Source organism: Hippoglossus hippoglossus, chromosome 6, assembly GCF_009819705.1.
Source record: "Hippoglossus hippoglossus isolate fHipHip1 chromosome 6, fHipHip1.pri, whole genome shotgun sequence".
NCBI lineage: Eukaryota > Metazoa > Chordata > Actinopteri > Pleuronectiformes > Pleuronectidae > Hippoglossus > Hippoglossus hippoglossus.
Genome location: NC_047156.1, coordinates 28293862 through 28317140, shown reverse-complemented (window position 1 = coordinate 28317140; position 23279 = coordinate 28293862). Strand labels below are relative to the sequence as shown.

The 23279-nt window shown below is 40.9% G+C and overlaps 1 protein-coding gene across 4 annotated transcripts in view; it reads right to left on the bottom strand.

Moving 5' to 3' along the window:
- bcar1 (BCAR1 scaffold protein, Cas family member) overlaps nt 1-23279 on the bottom strand; it is a 105885-nt gene that overhangs the window by 30811 nt on the left and 51795 nt on the right. For 3 of the 4 annotated variants that reach the window (XM_034587332.1, XM_034587331.1, XM_034587333.1), the window contains exon 2: nt 7273-8007. The exons of the other annotated variant lie outside the window; for it this stretch is intronic. In XM_034587332.1, the coding sequence (XP_034443223.1) occupies nt 7273-8007 (735 nt within the window). The remainder of the gene's footprint in view (nt 1-7272; nt 8008-23279) is intronic. 4 annotated transcript variants of the gene reach the window in all.

Below are 23279 nucleotides of genomic sequence, written 5' to 3'. Positions count from 1 at the left end.
TGAACTTCTCTGTGGCTTTGGTAGTATCACTCTTTGCCTTCAAGAAATACACAAACACTGCACCTGAATAGTCATCAGTAAATGCTAATGTGTATCTGAATCCGTTTTTTGCCTCTGGCTCAATAGGGCCAGCTAAATCAGTGTGCACAAGCTCAAGTGCTGCTTTTGCTCTTTCATCCGGTTCTCTGTTTCTACTCTGAACAAATTTCCCTTGCGTACAGATTTCACATTTCAGGTTAGACTTATCAATCTTGCCCTTGATTTTCATTCCCTCTGTTACCTTCTCAAGTTGTGACACATCATCATAGTTGCAGTGACCAAGTATTTCATGCCAGGTATAAACATCATAACACCCATAACATACATCATCAGTTACATCGTCTTCAGTGTTTAGATAGTAAAGTCTATCGTACTCTTTAATGGCGAATTTTGTACCGTTCTTGTGTATGAGTTGGTTACATCCTTGGCGAAAGTTCACTTCAGCTCTGTTGGCTGTGGTTGCTTTGACAGAGAAAATGTCTTGTGGAGCGCCCCCTTCAGCATTGTAGTCACACGATGACCCTCCGTGTCCTTCAGGTAGATCTCTGCCTCACCTTTCTTCAAAGTGACACCGCTTGTTCTTGTTCCGTCAGCTAACTCCACAAAGGGGTATTTCGGCTGGAAAGTCTCATCAAACTTCTTAAACTTGTCAATATCCATGATTATGTGTGATATTGCTCCAGTGTCTACCATCAGTCCTTTTGAGTAACACGGCTTAGGCCTCTTCTTTTTATCACCATCATCGCTGCCTTTGTCTTCCTCACTGGACTCATCCAAGATGGCCGCTTTCAGTCCGAGCAGTCGCATGTGGCCCAAACACTTTGTCTCCCAAAGCTTGTAATTCTTTTTTATCTCTGTCGAAACATAATCGGTTCCATCGCTACCATCTCCACAATGTGAACTGACAAATGTTCTGACCTTCTCCTGTTCACAGAAACTTTTAAGTCTGGTATATTGAAACCAAAACCTGTTCTTCCTTAGTATGATGTTTGGATCCATCTGTATATACTGGAACGCATGTTTCGTATTATGTATGCAATCTATCTTCCACCAAAACTGCTATATTGCCACAATCTTTAGGTCCTTGCACTTTTTCCAGAAAGTAGAAATCAGTAGACACTGAGGGGAACAGCCAAGGTGGTGTTACACTGCTCCATGCAAAACACTCCCTCTTTACCCCTTCATTCTCTCAACATGAAATAAGTACCTTTGTTGTTGGATGTCTATCTTCAGACTGCCCCTAAAGATTTGCCCAGTAATTCATCATCAACTGTTTCTGCCTAAGATGCAAAGGCATTGCATTTCACCCACCACAACTTGAAGAGCCTACACAGGAATTCATTTGAAAGCACGACAGCAGTCTCAAAGCTTGAGCTTGCACAACCTCCCACTTGTTTAACAATGTTTTAGGCGCTGAACCATAAGCGATAAAACCGTAGTCTAGAACAGATCTAACGAGTGTACATAAATCATTATCATTGATGACCTGCTCACTCCCCATTCTAACCCTGTAAGACATCTCATCACATTAATAATTTTTTTACATTTGGAGAGTACCTTGTGTATATGTTCATTTCATGTTGGTTGAGCGTCAAACCACACACCCCAAAACCTGAAGACTTTCTCTTGCTCTATTTATTGTCCATACATACTGCATACTATATATTAGCATATCAACACTTCTCTTTCTAGTGAACAGAAACGCTTTAGTTTTTTCCACTGAGAACTTGAAGCTTGAATTGAGATTTAGAATAGCCCTTAATAATATGGCAAAATCATACCTAAAAGAGCTCAGCTTCAGTTTCAAGTTTTATTTGTCATGGATCAACAGTACAATGAAAGTTGTTGGACGAGAAGAAACGGGTCAGCTCAGCAGTACAATAATTAAATTAAAATAAAAGCAAGGTAGAAAGAGCTTATTATAAAAAAAGTTAAATACAAAACATATATACATTTAAATGTGCAGTGTGACATATGTTGCAAATGTGATAACAACTTTACTGTATGGAGTGTGTGTGAATAAGTTATTGCACGTGTATGTATAGTTATTGTTTTACAGTTATTTCACAATTTTCCAGAGGTGAGTGAGATTAAAAAACAAAAGTGCAAACAGGAAGGTAAGTAGATGTGCAGTGTTGTCATGAGTTGACTACAAGTTTTGAAACCCGATGGCCTGGTGGTAGAAACTGTTCTCAAGTCTGGTGGTGTGTGCAGCCCTGCTCCTGTATCATCTGCCACATGGTAACAGAGTGAACAGTCAGAATTCAGGCTTACTTGTCATCCCTAAAGTAGAGTAGGAGCAAGAGTTCCTCTCCTGTGGAATCATCTTCCAGTTTCAGTTCGGGAGGCAGACTCCCTCTCTACGTTTAACCCTTAGGCTTATGGACATTTTTGGCCATTTCAGTTTTCTTTTTTTTAAATTTTGGTTAATGCATATGGCTTGAAATTTTCCAAAGGTGTGTATTTTTTGTGGAATTAAAAAATGTCAACCTCTTTTTCTATGATATGTCTTTTTTTCACTGTGTAAAAGAAATAATACCTTTTAGCACCGTCGAGGCAAAATAAAAAATGGCTTTTTTTTTTATCTCTCTGTTATTAGACCATTAAATAATAAGTTTTTATAATTTAACATCATATTGACCCACTTTCCCATATTTGGCATATAGGTAAAATACATACTATTTCCTGTCTCCTGTAGTGGCACTATTTCTGCATAATGAAACCTAATGTTTGCAACGGAAATAATGTGTGTGTGTTAAAATAGACTGAAGGTAGTGGTATGAGTAAAAAAAAAAAAGTGTTTGTGTGTTTGTGAAACATTTTGCAATTATTACACCTCCTTGCTCCCTGTCTTTCTCCCTCTATGTCTCTCTCACCTGCACAGAGCATCACCAATTCAACCACTCACACACACAAAAATGGGAGGGCCTTCACATGCATGTGCATATAGTAAACCACACCTCATATATTTGAGTATATTTTTTAATATGATTTACAGCATGCTGAGCTTTGTAGGTGTGTGTGTGTGTGTGTGTGTGCGGTGGAGTTTATGTTTGTGTGAGGGGTGTGTGTATGTGCATGTGTGTGTCAGTTTGTGTGTGTGCAGTTATGACAGTATCCAGAGGTAGACAAATCAGAGAAATAATATTGTGTAATGTTATAATTGCTCACTCCCTGTCTCTCTCCCTCTGTCTCTCTCACAAACATCCACACATCATCACCAATCACACCACTCACACACACAAACATGACGTGCACGTCTACATGAACACTCAATACAATATAACAACTGAAACCTAAATTTTGCTGTGAATTCCTGTATATGGGTTACAGCATGCTAAGCTTTCAGTGTATGTGCACGTGTAAGTGTGTGTGTGTGTATCTGTGCATGTGTTTGTGTTTGTGTGTTGCTAATCATTGACTTACCCAAGGCTGTGATGATCTCAACAATATAGATAATAAATGAATAGTTGGTATTTTTGAATAGAACTGAAGTTGGGGACAAATAAGTAATTACATGTAAAAAAACAGTATATATTATTTTTATGCAGTTTGGGGCGTAATGGGAGGAATTTTTCTTTTTACTACTACACAAAAAATAACAATGCAAAAACATGTTAAGACTTATCAGTGACATATGCCAGTCTCTGTTAACCCTCCAAAAATAATCTCAATATGATGTAGTATATGGAAAATATTTCATTTCTTGTGCGTTTTTTTCCATAAAAAATGTGCAATAACATTTTTTAAACTGGCAGTATTTTAAGTGTTAAAATACTGAAAATGTATGAATATTTGATATTTATGACCCCGACTGAAGTTCCTTAAAAAAATGTTGTCATTAAAAGTGAAAAATAATCTTAATATATAAATTTTTATAGGAATCTTTTTTTAAATGCAGCCCTAAGGATTAAGAGCAGGCTTTAAACCTTCCATTTTGACAAGCTTATAGTTTGAGCTGGTTCAGGTCTGTCTTGGACCAGCTCTTAGCTACGCCGCTATAGGCCTAGATTGTCGGCCATTGTAACATGTATTAAGGTCTCATTAATACATGTTACTGACTTGACTTCTTCCCAAGAGACCTTGTGCTTTATTGTTTACAGATCCAGGATCGCTGCTGCGGCCACCTCGTGGATTGTGATGGTGGATCGTAGATTATGATCGTGGCCCATAGATCATGGCAGTGGATGACGAATCAGAGATCATGATATCGGATGGTGGATGGTGGATGGTGGATGGTGGATCATGGATTGTTATCATAGTGGCAGCTGATCGTGGATCGTGATGGTGGATAGTGGAGATGCATCGTGACCGTAGAGGTGGATCATGATTGTTAATTGTGGATCGTGGTGGTGGATTATGATCGTGGTGCCAGTTGATCATGGATTATAATTACACCAAGACTGCTTGATATACAATATGCCTACTCACATATCAGAATCGGGTTTATTGCCAAGTAGGCTTAAACATACATAGAATTTGCTGTGGTGTGTTTGTGTAATTATAAATATAGAAAATATAAAAAATAGGAAACTAAGATTAAATAGAAAAATTAAATAGAAAATACTATAGGCAAATAAAAAGATACTATAAGGGATTGTACAAAATGTACAGTTATTGTTATTCGTAAAGTGTCAAAGTGTCAAAGTCACAGGCAGGGACATCAGTGGAGTTTGGTTAAGGGGTCCCAGGCCTTATTGATGAGGCCGGCAGCAGTCGGGAAGAAACTGTTTCTGTGGCTTTGGCCCTGATGGCCCACAGCCTACTGCCAGAGGGAAGTGGCTTAAAGAGTCCATGTCCAGGGTTGGAGGGGTGGGCCAAAGTGTCCTTGGCTGTAGCAGCAGCGTACCATACGGTGATGCATGAGATGAGGATAGACTCAATGATGGCAGTGGAGATTTTCACCATCATTGGCTTTGGCAGGTTGGACTTTTTCAGCTGCTGCAGGAAATACATCCTCTGCTCGGCTTTTTTGTTGAGGCCGATTTTCAGCTCCCACTTCAGGTCCTGGGTAATGAAACTGCCCAGAAAATGGAATGACTCCACGGTGTCCACTGGAGAGTCACACAGGGTGATGGGGGTGTGCCGGATTTGTCTCTTCCTGAAGTCCACAGTCATCTCCACTGTTTTGAGAGCACTGAACTCCAAGTTGTTGTCACTGCACCAGATAACCAGGTGGTCAATCTCCCACCTGTAAGCAGACACTTTCCCGCCAGAGATGAGTCCGATGAGGGTGGTGTCGTCCACGAACTTCGGGAGTTTGACGGACTGGTGACTGGAGGTGCAGCTGTTCGTGTACAGGAAGAAGAGCAGAGGAGAAAGAATGCAGCCTTGGAGGGATCCGGTGCTGATGGTCCAGGGGTCAGAGACATGTTTCCCCAGCTTCACGCGCTGCATACAATCAGACAGGAAGTCTGTGATCCACCTGCAGATGGAGTCAGGCATGCTGAGCTGTGAGAGCTTGTCCTAGAGCAGAGCAGGGATTATGGTGTTGAATGCAGAGGGGGAAGGGGGCACTGTGGTGGGTAGGTGTGGAGAGTCACAGACCCCTGCTGAGCTGGTGTTGGTGATGCTTTTGGATAGGGGCTGGTTGTCGTGGAGGATGGTGTCAGGTTTGTCCCATTGTCTTTCAAAACCACAGTAGAACTCGTTCAGCTGGTTGACCAGGCGCAGTTTCAATTATCATTACTGCTCCCTTCATCTCTATCCAACATTTTCGTATGTATAAATACTTCAAACATTGACACACTTTTCAATTATGCTGAAAACTGTTTATTCTAATCAATGTTATAAATATTTTAGTTTTATTGATGTGTTCAGCTACATCTATTGCACTTCTGTCCATCCTGGGAGAGTGATCCCTCATATGTGGCTCTCTCTGAGGTTTCTACATTCTTCCCCTGGTTAATAAGTTTTTTTTTTGGTAGTTTACTCTTGTTGAAGGTTAAGGACAGGGGATGTCGCACCTTGTTAAGCCATATGACTAATGACTAATTGTGATTTGTGAATATGGGCAATACAAATAAAATTTGATTGATTGATTTATTGATAATGTCTGAAATATATTTTCTCAGATTGACACCCCCTTCCATTATCTCACCAAACACAGTAATGAAACTGCACAGCTAAACATGTCGTAACTTCTGACACACCACTTCACAAGCAGATTAAGGGTTTGACATCATTGTTCGTGTTATGATCATTAGGTTGACACTATAGTACCCAGGTTGTATAATCCAGTATAATTCTTTTTACCTTACAGTATGAACATTTTGAGGAAATAAACTAAAAAAATTGATTTGAATTCTTTGACCAATATCAGAATAGGGGCTTGAGCTGAAATGGTCTGTATTACTTTGTCAGGATGGCAATGAATTCCCTAACTCAAAAAGGTTTTTCAACCAAGAAGAATGACTGACCTCGGGAGACGTATTGGCATTACATCATAGAATATCTTACATGGTAACAAGTGTACATTTTGGTCCAAAGTTTGGTGAAAGGCTGCAGGACAACATAACTTATTATTAAGCAGTTAGAGACAGAGAGAGGAACATGAGAGGAGAAGAGTTTATGTGATAAGATGCAAAGTAGCAGCTGGACCTAACATCATCACACACGCATAACCAAACCCAACCCCCCCCACACACACACACACGCACAAAGCCTGTCACCTGCAGTGAAGTGCTTACTCACCCAATGATAAGATCAGAACTGTATTATTGACAATTTTATTATTTCACTGGTCCTCCTCTGCAGACACACGCACGAACACACACAAACACACATATGCACACAGCCTACAATCTATCTGAGTCCTCTGTCCTGTCCATCTCTGTCTCTCCATTGTCCTCTCCAGTCATTTCTTTCTCTTATAATGAACTGTTCAGCAAGTTGTTGCAGACACCGTGGTGTGCAGTGTGAAGACAAGATCTGCTCTGAGATTCTGTTACAAGGGCATCATTTTGTTTGTTATATTTTGGAATTACCCCTTATATTCAGTTCTTTCTGACTACCAATGATAATATAAATTTCTGAGTGGCTGGTGAATGCCATATGGTAAATGGTCAGTATTTATAGTGTTTTTCTTGATGATCACTCAAAGCACTTTAAAGTACAGTTTTGCCATTCACCCATTCACACACACATTCATACAGTGCATCTATAGGCAGCACTTTTCTCCATTTTTACTTCATTTTGTTTCTTCCCTTCTTCCTGCGTCTACCTATGACTTACCTTCCCCGGTGGCTTGTTGCTGCTCTCCCAGTTCTCCCAGGATGATGGCACCTGGTACAAATCCTGCCCTGCTCCTGTACTGCCAGTCAGGGCTGCTCCCTGGCCGGGCCCTGGGCCAAGAGAAGGGGGCACCTGGTAGATGTCCTTTGCAGGCCGCTGGTACTGTCTCTGCGCTAAAGCTGGTGCCTTACTGGGGGGTCCTGGCATGGCCAGTGGACTGGGTCCACCTGGGCCAGAGGGGACCTGGTAAAGACCATGGGAACTTGGGGATGGTTTTGGGCTGTGAGAGGGGGGCATCATATAGACAGAGTCAAGGTTGGGCTGTGAAGGACTGGGAGTGCAGTAGGTTGGGTGCATGGACGTGTACTGAGCTGAGAGAAGGGGCTTGTTGGCAAACCCGGAGGATGTAGCAATGGCAGCAGAAGAAGGAGCAAGGGTTTGTTTGGTGTAAGCACTCTGAGGGGGGAGGGGTCGCTGCACAAGGGAGGTGGAACAGGCGGCTGGATCTGGTGTGGAAGGCTTGGACTGTTGCTGCTGCTTGCTGTCATACATGCCGACCAGTATCTTGAGACGGTTGCCGGGGACGATGCCTTGGCGACCGTGGAGGGAGCAGAGCCACCAGCCATCCAGTCCCTGTGTGTCACGCTCCAACACAGTCATAATGTCTCCCTTGCGGAAGGACAGCTCATCCGGTGATTCGGCCACATTGTCATACAACGCCTTTGCCAAAACATTCTGTAGATAGAGTAAAGATGGAAATATAAATATATTTTATATACATGGTCTATAATCCAATGTACTGTTATCACAATCACAATCACAAAGAAAGGAGATCACATTACTCCTGTCATAGCTTCTCTGCATTGGCTGCCTGTAAAATTCAGAAAGGAATTCAAAATCTAATTTAAACACATTCCCTGATTTTTAGATATCATGTTTAAGACAAACATACAAATGTGCTTTTTGAGGTCGCACTGACCTTGACCTTTGACCTTGTACCACCAAATTCTATTCAGGTCGTCCTTGAGTCTAATAGAATATTTCTGCCATATGTAATGAAATTCCCTTTGGGCATTCCTGACATTTCCTCAAGCTGATTTTAAAATGTCATGTTGAAGAAAAACAATCATAATTTGCGAGGCCACCGGGACCTTGACCTTTAATATTGGGCTACCAAAATCAAATCAGTTAATCCTTCAGTCCAAGTTAATGTTTGTGACAGATTTGAAAGGATATTTTCAATGATCTCTTCAACTAAGGTCAAGTAGTACTTCCTGATTAATATTCTTCAAAAGGTTTTCAGAATATGTCTTTCCTAACAGAATTGACAGACTTATCAAAAGATGACAAAGAGAGAGATGGTGGCTCTGATTTCTATAACTTGTGTTATTGATTAGTCTTTCCTCTGCTATTGTTATGTTAAATCTTGTGAACATACTTCATTTAAATTTTTTCTCATATCTTTGTGTTCCACCCCAACATAATGGGTAGACCATTAAAGAAAGCATAATCTATTAATCGACAATCTATTGATCAATAGTTGTTGGAACATTGTTGTGTTTCAAATTTTTTCACACAGTTGAAATTATATTTGTGCTTATTATTAAAATTGTACAAATGTAAATGTCTCAATTAGATCAATTGCAGACCTAGAGGCATTCCACAATTATATTGTGATGTAAGCAAGCAAGTGCTATGCCTTTAGTCACCTGCTTTATAAGGCAGGAGTATGCTTGCTGCTACAACTTCCACCGAAACAGACCAACGTTAAAAACTGCAAAAGGTAAAGAAATATATTTATATGCCGCTTTTCTAGTCTTGATGATTACTCAAAGTGCTTCACAGTACAGCTTTGCCATCCACCTATTCAGCACTTTCTCTCTCACACATCACTCATACACAGCCCTCAGGGGCAATTTGGGGGATCATTATCTTGCCCAAGGACACTTTGGCACATGGAATGGGAGTTCGGGATCGTACGAAGCGTCATCAAGTCTGCATGTCTGAAAAAAGCTTTAGTCATGGAGTCCCACAAGGTTCTCTACTTGGCCCAGTACTTTTGACTTTATACATGCTTTACGCAACATTATAAAAAAGCACAAGGGCTGCACGATATTAGGAAAACATGCGATATGCGATAACGTTTAAGAGAGAGACGCACACATACACACACACAGAGCAGCGCTGTGTGTGTGTGTGTGCGCTGTTACTTCCCTCTGGTTCTGGAATCATAAATAAGCTTCATAATTCTTTTATATAATCAACCGCTCATATTGATGTATCTGTACAGGTGTAACAGGCCATAGTATACCCCCAGTCCGGACTATACCTGGGGTTAAAGGGGCCTAGGCTAGATTATACCCCGGGTATATTATGGCCTAGGCCAATTTATACTCCGGGGTATAAATTGGCCTAGGCCAATTCATACCCCTCAGGCCAGATTATACCCCCATGATATCAGTAGTGTTGAGTGATATACACAAGAATTACTTAATTTTTCAACATTTTATTGGGGGTTCAACTTTGTCAGGTAAATTAAGTGAGAAAGCTAACTGACTTAAATCTTAAAACTCTAAAACATAGACTTTTATTACTTCAACCAGAAAAACAGAAAACATATTAGACTTCCACAAAGATCAAAGATTACTACGTCCTAAAACTTCAACTTCTAAGACTAGCAAGTCCTCGCTACAATATAAATGTTCAAAGTTAAACACTGATAACAACATCAAAACATCCACAAAGATCAAAGATTACTACAACACTTCTCAGTAGTGTTACCCCTCTGGGCACTGCCTGGAGGGGTATAGTCTGACCTAGGCTATTTTACACCCCCGGGTATAGTTTGGCCTAGGACAGTTTATCCCCTGGGGTATACTCTGGCCTGTATGGCCTAGGCTATTTTACACCCCCGGGTATAGTTTGGCCTAGGACAGTTTATCCCCGGGGTATACTCTGGCCTGGGCCAAACTATACCCGGGTTTAATCTGGGCGGGGGTTAATTTGGCCTGTTACACCTGTACAAACATGATCGCTAGAAGTTTCCACAGTAGAATTTAGTTGGAGTGAGATTTGATGTAGACGTGTCGCTCCGTCAAATCTCAAATTCTCTGTTTTCTCTTCTTGTTCTTTTCTTCCGACAATGATTCATTGACGGAAAAACCCTGTCAATGATCTGATTGTCTTTCATTTGTCATCTAGGGCAGCAAGGCTCCATCTGATCTGCCAAATATATTGACATGCCGTAAATGTGTGGCGCATGGATCATCATTTATCGCAGATTTTGCAGTCTTTTGCGATACGTCTATCGCACAAATTGATATCGCGATGAAGTTAGATTTTCAATATATCATGCAGCCCTATAAAGCACCACATACATTTCCATTATTATGCTGATGACATCTAGCTGTACTTGTTAATGAAGACTGATGAATCTAATCAGTTACTTAAACTTCAGTAATGCCTCCAGGACATTCGGACCTGGATGACCCATTCACTTTTTACCTCTAAATTCAGACAAAACTGAAGTCATGGCCCTAGGTAGACCAGCCAGGAGGGAGTTGCAATAGTCTAGGCATCTAGATATTGTAAGGGGTACAATACTGTAAGAGATTTGTATCTCGTTCCTCGTTGTCCCAGTGGGATTGCAAAATTGCCACTACAATTTGGGGGCTTGTCCAGGATGTCTAACTCATACCTTCTTCCGACCACTTTCGGTTAAATTCTGTGTGCAGTCGGTTAAGGGATTTTAATCGCCCAAGAGCCAAGTTGTCTACCTCTCCTGAGGGCAGGTCGTAATCGACTCCCAGGGTGAGTAGAGGCGACTTGTGAGATCGTGGGGTGGAGAGAGTTTGATACGGCATCTCATTTTTTTAAGGAGGATACATTATTGAAGACCACGGGAGAGACGTCTAAGGTAAAGAGTGACATTACGTAGGGGGGACGACCCATTGATAAAGGAAATAATGAATAATATCAATGATTGTCAGGTCTGAGAGATATCTGTGTTTGCTGGTAAGTGAGAGACTTCAAATGAATATCAAAATGGGAAAAATTAATAGCAAACCTTTGACTGACAAGTCTGATCTAATGGGATGTGCAAAAGCGATGTGTGAGAAACATGGTGATGACTCCTGTAAACAGCTTCCGTCGTGGATAGAGAAGTTTTGATTTCCTGAGAATGGTGGTCTTAGTATAAATCAAATACAATTAATTTGGAAAATATGAGAAAATGAAGGGTAAGTCCAAAATAAATTGGATAGCATTTATGATGTGGAGAAGTGAATCAGAAAAAAAGAAAGAAAAAGAAACAGACAGCAAAGTAGCGATCAGGGGTGCAAGAGGGAGGGGAGGGAAACTCATCAATATCCTCAGCTCTCACATTCACAGAAAGAACTGGATCTCCTTCCTGCCTCAGCCGCACATCAGAGTCATCTGAACTAACAGCCTGCTAACTCATACGGGGACATCCAAGGACTGTCGGCCGCAACAGAACATACCACATCTGGCGCAGCGCTCCACCCCCATATCACTAGAATATGGGAGAGGCCGCTGCAACCCTCGCCGCACAAGATAGACTCGGGTCGGACAGTCCCATATCCACAAGAAAAAGAGCATGAGACGTCCACAATCTTCCAATGATTGAGGTGCCTAATCCAAGAACAGACAGTAGCTATGTCTGCAGAGCCTGGACACCAGAGAAGATGTGCTTAATTTCCAGTGAACTGCAAGACATAGCCACACAAGCAGGGGCTGCAGTTGTTGAAGTACGGGCCCAAATTGTAACAGCAGTACAGGCCGAATTTGAGAGAAACCATGAGTTACTTGCTTCACAGCATGAAACTGAAATGGGGCAGAGTACAAGGAGACTGGCCAGAGACAGACATGCGCTATGACTGGAGTACAGATGCTGTGGATCGCGAACATGTGGAGAGACTCTCTGAAAGGATTAAAAATACTTTCCCAGCTACCATGAGATGGGGAGCAATAAAAGAGTGTAAACAACAGCCTGGTGAAGCGGTGGCAATACAGGTCCGCGGGACAACAGATGCTGGAATTGTGGAGATCCTGACCACTGTGCGAGGGACTGTAACAGAACAAGGATGAAAAGGGGATCCACTGGACCACCAGGCGGTGTAACTATCACTTATCCCAGAGGCTACACAGAGAATAAGGCATGAGTAGCGGCAGAGGTGGAGGAGACTCCAGATTCAGGTTACGCACCCCAGGCACCACACACACACGTACACACGGGTACAAAGAAGTGCTTAACATGACAAAAATAAGTGGATCTGAAGTTTTACCTGAATCAAATCTACAGGTAGCAGGCAAAAATATCACATTTCTGGTTGATTCTGGTGCCACTTTTTCGGTTAAATAAAACAAAGTGAATTTCCAAGTCCTCCAAAATTGAGTGGTAGATATATTGACACTGTTAGGGCATCAGGCACCACAATACCAGAATCATATACCACAATACTGTCTGTACCCACAACAGATAGGGATCTAAAAAAATTAAATAGAACATTCTTTCCTTTTGCCTGGTAAATTTGTTAGCAAGAGACCTAATGTATGCTTTAGGCTTGATTTTGCATTGTACAGAGGAATGCGTTAAAGTCACCAGATCAGATATCCCAGGTCAATACAACTAGAACATGGTAAGCCACTGTACATATACCAATGGGACCTGTTACCCTCAGGGCCCAGGTCCATAAACTCAGATCTGCTTGAAATAGCGCACACACACATGACGTCGAAGCAAATGTTCATGCAAGCATCTGATTTTAAATGCACAGCCACAATTAGTGAAGGACCAGACACAGAGTTTAAAAAAAATAATAATCTGGTTCCAGGAAGATAAAGAAAGCGATTTTATAACTAGTGATTGGGTGTATTACAATAATGAAAAGTTCACATTGACTGTTGTGTTGACCCCCGCAGTAGCCAAATTCTTTAATGTACATACAGTAACTCATCACCAAATGTGTCTCTAGCTAAAACAAATGATGTACAGTGAAAAATTTGGCACACTGGGTCACTGTGTTTACAAGATTGGACATGGGGGAATAGGGGAGAAGGAATTCAATATACCCCCCGAATGCAAACATACCGATGCCCATTTCAGAGCACTTCAGAGAAGAACTGGGCAGCTAGCACAAACTGCTAAATTTAAACAAAAGGGTTAAGGAAATTTTTCTCAGGTAATCATTGACTCATCAGAGTTACAAGAAGTGCAACAAAAGCTATGGACTAAAGATAAGTATGATGTGGGATTAGTTAAAGGGACTGAACCTCTCCATGTGACACCTAGAAGCACATACCGCCCATGTTGAGCACAATACCCACTCAAACAAGGGGCAGTAGCAGGGATAACACCAGTATTTAAAAGCCTGTTAAAAACCGGAGTCATCGTTCAACAGTACTCACCAGTAAGAACGCCTATTTTTCCAATTAAAAAAAATAAGGCCAAAAATTCAACCAGCAGAGTTGAGGTTCGTGCAGGATTTGCACGAACCTCAATGCAGCAGTTCATGCACGACCACCCATAGTGCCCAATCCACACAACATACTTTCACAAGTTCCACCAGAAAGCACGTGGTTCTCAGTGGTTGATTTGGCTAGTCCAGACTCTCAGTATTGGTTTGCTTTCACATCCCAGGGCAAATCATATACATTCACATGTATGCCCCAAGGTTTTGTATAATCCCCTGCAGTCTTGAGGACTTGCAGTTACCAGCTGGAAGCACAGTATGTTGATGATTTGATGAGTTCACCAACAAAACAGGCCTGTAAATTTGACACAGTAGCAATGCTAAAATATCTTGCAGACCAGGGGCACAAGGCCAGCCTGGCTAAGCTGCAATTTGTCCAGAAAATTGTAACTTTCCTAGGTCATGAAACCTCTAGCAGCGGTAAAACATTGAGCTCAAAACAAGTGGAAGCCATCCAGAAAAGGCGATAATCACCTCACTACATTGTAGGATATCAAGAGGTCACATTGTTAGTGCCACACTCTGTATCTTCTATTCTGCTAGAGCAAAAACAGCTCATTTGTCTCCAGCACGCTGGCTGAGATACAATAATATTATTTTATCTCTGCCTAATATCCAAGTCAAACACTGTACAGCACTAAATCCTGCTACTTTACTCCTCACCATAGATGATGGTGAGCCACAATCTATTAACTAGTAATATTTGTCTGTAAGTGTGAAGCTCACACAAAAGGTAATGATTCTGTTTCAACAGGTAATGCTCAAGCAGATACAGCAGCAAAGGAAGAGGCACAACAAACCAACATACTGCAAATGTCACAATTGATTGACACCCCTCTTGCCTCTCTCACAGGTTTAGCAGAAGCACAGAGCCATGCTGACAAAAAGGAGAAAGCAGCCTGGAAAAGGGCTGGATGTTAATAATGTATGGCAATCTGAGGACCAACGTCCCTATCTGCCCTAATGGTGGGCGTGCGAGCGAGCGTATTGCGCCAGGAAACAGACTGAAAAATGATTTTAAACGATATAAATGACATATTTGATATGATATAAATTATCAAATATGCATCCCATACTTTGTATTCCCCTTCTGTTGTCCTGGAGTTTTAATTTTCCCAATTTTCCCAATCACATAATTAAATGTCCCCCTCTGCCCATCCACTACAGCCACACAAGCAGTCATATAGATAAAAAGAGAGAGAGGGGGGGGGGCTAAAGGCTTGCTTGGAGAATACGTCATTTACCCCCGACACCCGACATTGAACGGGTTACATACAACAACAAGCGGAGAATCGCGGGCTGACCGGCGCGGAGAAATGCGGGTCCGGTGTGCACATGCGCAACAGGTACTACATACAAACAGCAGAGACAATGTCGGCAGCGTCGGCTGTGTGGGATTTCTTCACTGTCTCAGAGAAAGATCGCCGTTTAGCAATTTGCAAGACATGTTCAGCTGACATTTCAAGAGGGGGTAATACCACCAAGGATTTCAACATGGCATCTAAAGTTACACTTGTCACTTTTTCTGTTTTTCATATTATTCAAGTAATAAACAAATATCGGTATCGCTATCGGCTATCGGCTAGATTGTTGTTTTAAATATCGGTATCGGTATCGGCCAAGAATTTCCATATCGGTGCATCCCTAGTGATAATGGAACTCATTAAGTAAATAATGCAATTAATCAACTTTCAACATTTTTAGGTATAAATCTGAAACAGCATTGTACCCATCGTCCACAGAGTGGTGGAGCAGTTGAAAGAGAAAATGGAACAATTAAAAACAAAATGCTGTGATGAGAAAAGACTCACATGGATAAAAGCACTACCACTAGCCTTTTACACACAGGTGAAAGCAGCACTCACGCAGCCAGAAGAGGGCCAGTTTCACAACCTGAAACCAGGAGACTGGGTGCTGATAAAGGACCTGAAGAGGAAGCACTGGAGAAAACCCAGATAGATAGGACCCCATCAAGCGCTTCTCACCACACCTACGGCAGTTAAGGTGAAAGGAAGAACCAGCTGGACACACGCCAGCCATTACAGAAAGGTGCCGCCACTTGAGACGGAGGCCCAGGGAGAGAGTCCTGCTCCACTCACAGACGAGGAAGAGAAGCAGACGAAAGAAGCCTGTTCTCACTGAGGTTTAAAAACCCACCAAGAACCAACAGATGCTGCAGACCAAGGAAGAGACAGAAGAAAGAAGTCGGAAGGAAGTTCAGAAGGGCAACAGATAAGAACATTTAATTAACACAGTGACTTATAACATTAAAATATCAATGCCTGACAACAGACCCCAGCACCCCTTTAGGGGGACAGGTTGTGGTATTGGAGGAACATGTTGCCTTACAATATTAGTCCTTGTAATTGTGGTCCCAATTGTATTTTGTCTTGAAAAAAAACAAAACAGTGCCAATGTCAGTACAATTACACTGCTTCACTTGCAACTCAGGAAAAGTTCTAGATCTAATGTTGATGAAAAACCAATGTCTTTTCTATGCAAACGTAACACTTGTGATAGAGATAACTGTAGTTTGGCCATCAACCCCATGGTTTATCCTAGTCACCCAAACAAAGTGTATTGGTCATGGATAAACAACAAACATCATCACATTAAAACAAAGGCAATTTAGCCATCACTATGATGCAGGAATGGGCTACTGCCCATAACATTACTGATTGCTGGATCTGCCAACATTTACCTGCATCATCACACACACCTATTGTGGCAGTAGGCATTAGCCTATACCATTATCAGTAGCAGACATTAAAGTATTTAGAGTTGCAAACTTAACAGAGACTTTCCCAGACTATTATATTCCTGGGCCAACCCATCATAGCCGACCCGACAGTGAAATGGACATAATTTATTTTAACTTATCAGAATTTAACAGAGCATAAAGACCAAGTGATTTAAAAACTGCAGTACTGTGGAACATATCCAAGTTCTAGACTATTGTGCATGCACATCCGCCGTCATGGCCACTGGTTCTCAATAGAACACCAAGTAATGTACTTGTGAGATTTGGTCCTTGCAACTGATCATTTAAATACATTCAGTAGAAGACCAACAATTCATGTAAGTAGTTACAGGACTGCAGCCAAAATATTTCTCTTTTTTCCCCACGGACACATGTAAAGCGGCCTTGGGTCTCTTGAAAGGCGCTATATAAATTCAAGCTATTATTATTGTTTCTGGTTTCTTGTTGGGAGGTTTTTTCAGGGAAGTCATGGTTATATCGTTGAATCAAGAGATCATTTAAGTTTACTACTGATATACGGTTACTGAAGATGTGGCTGAGAATACTTCCTTCAGGGCTGTCTTTGTTCAATATTCCATCAACAACCCATCCAAGTTAGGTTTCAACTGCTTAAGGCCCATTTCCTTTGCTGTTGATCACTTTCCAGGACTCCATCAAATTTGGAGCATCATTTCCGATAAAAATATGGACTAATTTCACTTCTTTCAGGTAGTCCCATTTGCTTATAGCCTCATGTGTAGGAATTTCATCTTGGATGTACAACGATGAAAGTTTCATGAAGTAATTTACATCAATACTTTAGATTTCAAGACCGTATATCATGTCGATATTGGTGACTTTCTATTGATCTAAGGTTCTCAACTAGATTCTTGTCTTTCTTCCCCTTGCATGCAATAGTTTCCTGAGATCTTCGGTACAAAAGCTTGCAGTGCTTCCTGGGTCCAGGAAGATGTAGGTTTGCACACAGATGTCACTGATTGACAGCTTTACTTGGAAAGGAATGATGGAAAGTGTCTGGTTGTCACCTGACCAAGTTGGCTTGTCCAAAGACACAAATGCACTGCTCACAGTGTTTACATTGTCTTTCTTAGTAACTTCCGTTTGCTTCTTCACAATATGCAATAGTGTGGGATGATTCAACATGCATATTGTACAGCTTAAGCGTTTTCTACAATTTTGATGACCTTTATTCACACATCCAAAACAAATACCATTTGCCTTGAATAAGTATCAAGCTGCTCACAAGCATCAGTATTGTGATGCCATTTGCAGAATAGACAACCTTTTTCACCAGGTGGTTCTGTGTTTCCATGGCTCTGATACCTTGAGCTTGATTCCTGTGTTATCGTCATAAAACTGCTTTCCTGGGATTTAAGATGTCTAAATCTATCGCTGATTTTGATGCTTACATTTCTGTCCTTCCTTGGTGCAGCATTGTTTATGTCTCCAAACAATGGCGATATTTGCTTGACTTTCCACAAATCCACAAATTGCTTAAACTTGGCTCTTTTTCTTGCATGTTCGTAATAATCATAAGCAACAATGCGCCATCTTTCTATTAGCTTGTATGGCAGTTTTGCAATGACCGTCTTCATGTGTGTTGGGCTGTTCATGTCTTGCACCATATCAACATCAGTCATCGCATTACAACAGCTTCATAAGAACAACGAATTATCCCTTTCTCTCCTCTGCTTTGAGTACACTCCAATTCAGGGCTTTCTCTTGATAAGCTGAAGCGATCAATACCTCATTTCAGAATGCCTTTTGCAATAGTTTTTTCACTTCTTTAAATCCCCTTTTGGGTTCCATATGAATGCAACTTCTGACAAGCACATACGGTCGTCCACACGAAGCAATCTATCACAATCATTCTCAGTTTTGCTTCCAATGCAGTTTACAATGTACGCATGAAGGACAAGTAATGCAGTGGATTTCCATGAAAAACTGGAATTTCTCTTGTTGGAAGAAGTGAGTCTTTGTTCTTTAATTAGCATTTCAGTCATTTCATTTTGTCCTTTGTCCGTTTTCAGCATGTCTGAATTTTGATCATCCTTGTTAGGACCTTTTTTGAGAGGAGGCTGCACATACACTTTGGGAATGATGGGGGCAGTTGAAATATTTAGAAGTCCCTCATCATCATCATCATTGTCATCATCATGAACATGCCTTTGTGTTGAGTCATATCCTTGAACATACTTTTGAAAATCATCTCTCTCTTCTTGCTTGAGCAATTTCAATTTCCAAAGCTAAAGCCTCTTTTTTAGCTTGAAATTCAGCTTTCAACGTAGCTTCTTCCTTGTCAAGTTGATGCCCTTTTCGCTTCTGCTCGTCTCAGGGCGGATACAACTGAGGAGGCTTTACTACTGGAACTGCTTGTTCTCTTAACACTCTTCTCTTAACTATTTTTCACAATGTCCTGAAATTCTTTTAACTTTCCAACCATAGGTAAATACCACTCATTGTGATCAGAACCCCTTTTTTCATCTGGAAGAAATCTTTGAATATAACTCTGTAGTTCAGAAAGGTCCTTTAATAAATCACAGAGAACATCATAAGCCCGTTCAACCATGTCAACATAGATATAATCCAGCATTAATGACTCAATATTATTTCTCTTTATTGTAAATTGTTTCAATTTAGCCTTTCGTACATTCCTTTGCTAATCAAGTTTTGAATCAATAGCCTTCTCTGTTAATTGATCTCTCTTTTAGGTGTACTGTCTTCATGCATACTTATCTCCTCTGTTCCGTTGTGTTGAGACACTATTTAAGGCAATAGGCACTTGAAATTGGACCATCTTTGCTCACAGGTCCCATTGCACAGATGAGGTTGATGAATGTTTGCATGTAGTGTAAATGCGTTTATATGAGGTGGCCTTACTTCTAGTTCAAATCAAAGGTCGCTTAACGTTTAGTAAGTAAATTGGGTAAGTTCAAAATAACAAAATAACAAACGGTAATTAAAGACAATCAACAAACTTAGCATTGGCTGTTGAATAAAGTCACGGTTTCATAACTGTAAGAATTATAAAAACAGCGATATCCAACTATGGTGTTTGTGTGTGCTGTGCACTTGTTTGTGTGTCCGAGCCACTTAACTGAACCATTATTTGAGAAGAGGGAACTGACCTATTAGCCTTATTTCCACCAACACTGGCCAAAAAACTCCATCAGAGGAGTTCACAGCAACGAATCCTTGTTTACTTTTAGTTAATATATTGCTTGTTGAGTGTCTTTTTCCTTCTATAGTAAAGACAATCGTGAAACCACAATATTTCCGCTGACAATAATCGTGGCACCAAAATTTCATATTGTGACAATATTGCACACCTGGTTGCACACCTGGTTACAATAACCTCTTGCCGGCTGTGTGTTACATCATTGGCTGCTTGTGCTGCTATCATTGTTAACATAATTACATCGATACATTTCACACTTATTATTTTCATTATAACAACCAGTCGGACAGAGCTAATAAAATAAATAAAATAATACACAACAAACTTTTTACACAACTGTTCCTGCCCCCCCCCCCCGTCTCTATCTTCTTTCCATTCTTTTCCACCCACCTCTCCTGTCTTCCCCATTTGTATTCGCTTACCCCAAGCAGTCGAGGCAGATGGCCACCCACCTACACAACGCTGAATCACTCGACATTTTCCAAAAACTCCTCAAGCACCACCTCTTCAATAAGGCCTTTGGCCTCTATTAATGCTCCACCCTGCTGCTAAATTCTATCCTGTTCAGTATTTGTCTTATTTCTTTTTACTTTTCTCTACTGTTTTGTCCTCACAAACATATGTAAAGCGTCCTTGGGGTCCCATGAAAGGCGCTATATAAATATAAGCCATTATTATTATTATTATTACAGTCGTCAAAACGCTTGCTGATGAAAAATCTCTTTGTCTATAATTTTTAAGGTGTCGAACTTAACATGAGCTTAGTGGCTTGAGAATGCATGTAATGATTTAGAGCTAAACAGAAAAAATCAAGGGAATTGAATTGTCTTGCAAAGTTAAATAAATATAAAAAGGAAAAGAATCATTGTTCCCTTGGACCAAATCAGCCAATCTGTCAAAGATCATTAGCATATAGCATTGACAGTCCATGCTGCCCTGTTTAATAACATGTAAATTACAGCTTTACACTGGGTATATTCAAATAATGTGGTGATGCCTTAGATTATCAAGACTAAAATATAAAATTATTATTTATTAGATGTTTTAGTTTGTAATTTTTTTAGGTCATTGTTTCCAGCAGCTTCAGTTTGTCAGTAGAAGAGAACTGAGAGAGGGAGACACAGCAACATGTCCACTGAGGAGAAAGTAATGTGAACAGCTGGTAGAGTGAGCTCACTACAGATGGGTTACTCATCTGTGTGTGTGTGTGTGTCTTAATGTTCTTTGTGTCTTGCCTCCTATTTGTTCCATGAGTACAAATGCCTGCCACAAACGTTTTGTTCATGTTTGAGTTTGTGTGTCTATCTACTCACCACATTGCAGGAAGTTAAAAAAGGCACCTAACATCACTCCCTGTGTCTCTTTCTCCATTTTTTCTATCCAATCTGCCATTTCAGCAGCAGTCACAATTCATCTCCTCTTTATTCTCTCTTGTGGTTTGTCTGCTCTGTCCACCCCTGAGCTCCCCTGCAGAAAGTCAAACAGCTCTTAAGTACAGGCCTTAAGTTCTCTTTGCAGCCTGAGGTGAATTAGATTGAGTACGCTTTCATCAGGGTGAGTTTGACCTATTTGGGGTGGGACTAGCAGAGGTGAAGTAATGTGAGTCAGGAAGAACTGTGTTGAACATTCAGGCTTGTTCTCTGCCAATCACTGAAAATCGAGGCCACATTTCTTAGATCAAATGTAATAACAGGGCACTGTACTTGTGCCAGTAGGATATCATTAGATCTGTGTGGTTAGTAAAATTTACCAGGACAATACTGGCTCTCGATTAGAAGAGCTTAAACTCCACAATTTAATAAAAAACAGACTGACAAATGTGAGGGAGCCATCCTCACTGATGTTTTTCAAGATCGTCACTGTAATACTACTATAATAATCGTGGCTGAATCGCAGGCTGTGTGGCTGCTCCAAATTGCCTTTCGTCAGCCGCTCTGCAGCCAATGTGGCGCGATACACGCAAAAGTGAAAAAAAAAAATCTCCAGGTGACAAAGCAGTGTCATACACATATAAGACACCGTCGAAGATGTTAAGAGAGTTTTTCGTTATAACAGCTGATATTGGTGTCAATGTGTTGTAAACACCATGGTCACGTCCCCTAACAAAAACTCATTGTATAGCATCATCAACTCCATTAGGCTATTTTACACGTATCGAGTTAACAGGCTAGCCGCAGGACACAAAAATGTAAAATGTGACATTTCCTTTTACAGCAAGGGGGCGCTATGACTATTGTTGAATCATATAGATGTGTTTAGGGCTGGACCTTTACCGTACATGTGAAGATTGAGGCAGATTAGACAATATACATGGACATGACAAGAACTTCCTAAATGTAAAACATTTCCTGTTACAGCTAGGGGGCGCTATGACCATTATTGAATATCATCATTTGGTTCTGTTCAGGGTGGCACCTTTGTCGTACATGTGAAGTTTGAGGCAGATTTGACATATACATGGACTTTACTGTTTTTTTCCGCCACGTCGCGGACACGCCTCGACAAAAAGTCACAGAAAATACAACTTTTAATCAAAAAGTCCCTGACATGACATATACCAAATGTGAAGTTAATTGGATGAAATTTGTAGGAGGAGTAGGATTTGTGACGTGTGAAAACACAAAAATCAAGCCAAATTTGCATGTTGAATCCAAAATGGCAGACTTCCTGTTAGAGTTAGAAACTCAGAAAATATAACTTTTAATCAGCAGCTACTCAGGCTCTAATAATCAGAGTGATCCCAATAGGGTCCTTGCAGCGGTTGCTGCTTGGGCCCTGCCGTCCTAACAAAGCTATAAAGTCGTCTTTCAAAGTGCTGGGTAAACTCCGGACCAAACTCTCCGGAATTTACCCACAGGTCATGATGGTGCATGCAAGAGAATATGGTAGTCTTTGTGTAAGAGTATACTGTTGTGTGTGTGTGTGAGATTATGATGCTGTGGGTGAGACCAAGTACAAATTATTTCTCATAGGGCCTCTAATAATTATGACTCCTTGTCACAAGGTAAATAGCTTTTTTTTTTACGAGCTGTAAGCATGTCTGCTCTGTCCCTCATATATGTGTTCTGTTTAGCTATGCAACAGCACCCCCTTGGGGCATTTCAGGTACATAACCATTGCCAGGGTTCAAGGTGTGAATTTCCCCGTAAGTAGTTCAGGGTTAGTTTATTTGTGTTATTTACAGACGTCAGCTCTATACATAAGCTGTGTTTATTCTTCTGTGGGCTAACGCATCGTCTGTAAGTATTGTTGTTTTCAAATTGTGTCCTTACAACCAGTAGGTTATCTTCCCATACATTATTACGTTTACAGCGGCAGTTTTGCCGAGTGGCTACGCTAAGCTAATGTGTATCCCCGTGTCTTTAAAGGTACGAGCCGCTGTGTAATGTTTATTATCTTTATTATTGAAGTAGCTCTGTGAGCCAGATTGTAATTTGTCATGTCTTTATTGGTTTTACAGTTTCACCATTTCATTAAACTTCGTGAAAGCTGACATCTCTGCCGTGGAGTTTTTTGAGAGCGTGAAGCTGGTTGGATAGCTAGCGTCGGAGCTAGCGAGACCTTCACAATTTCAATC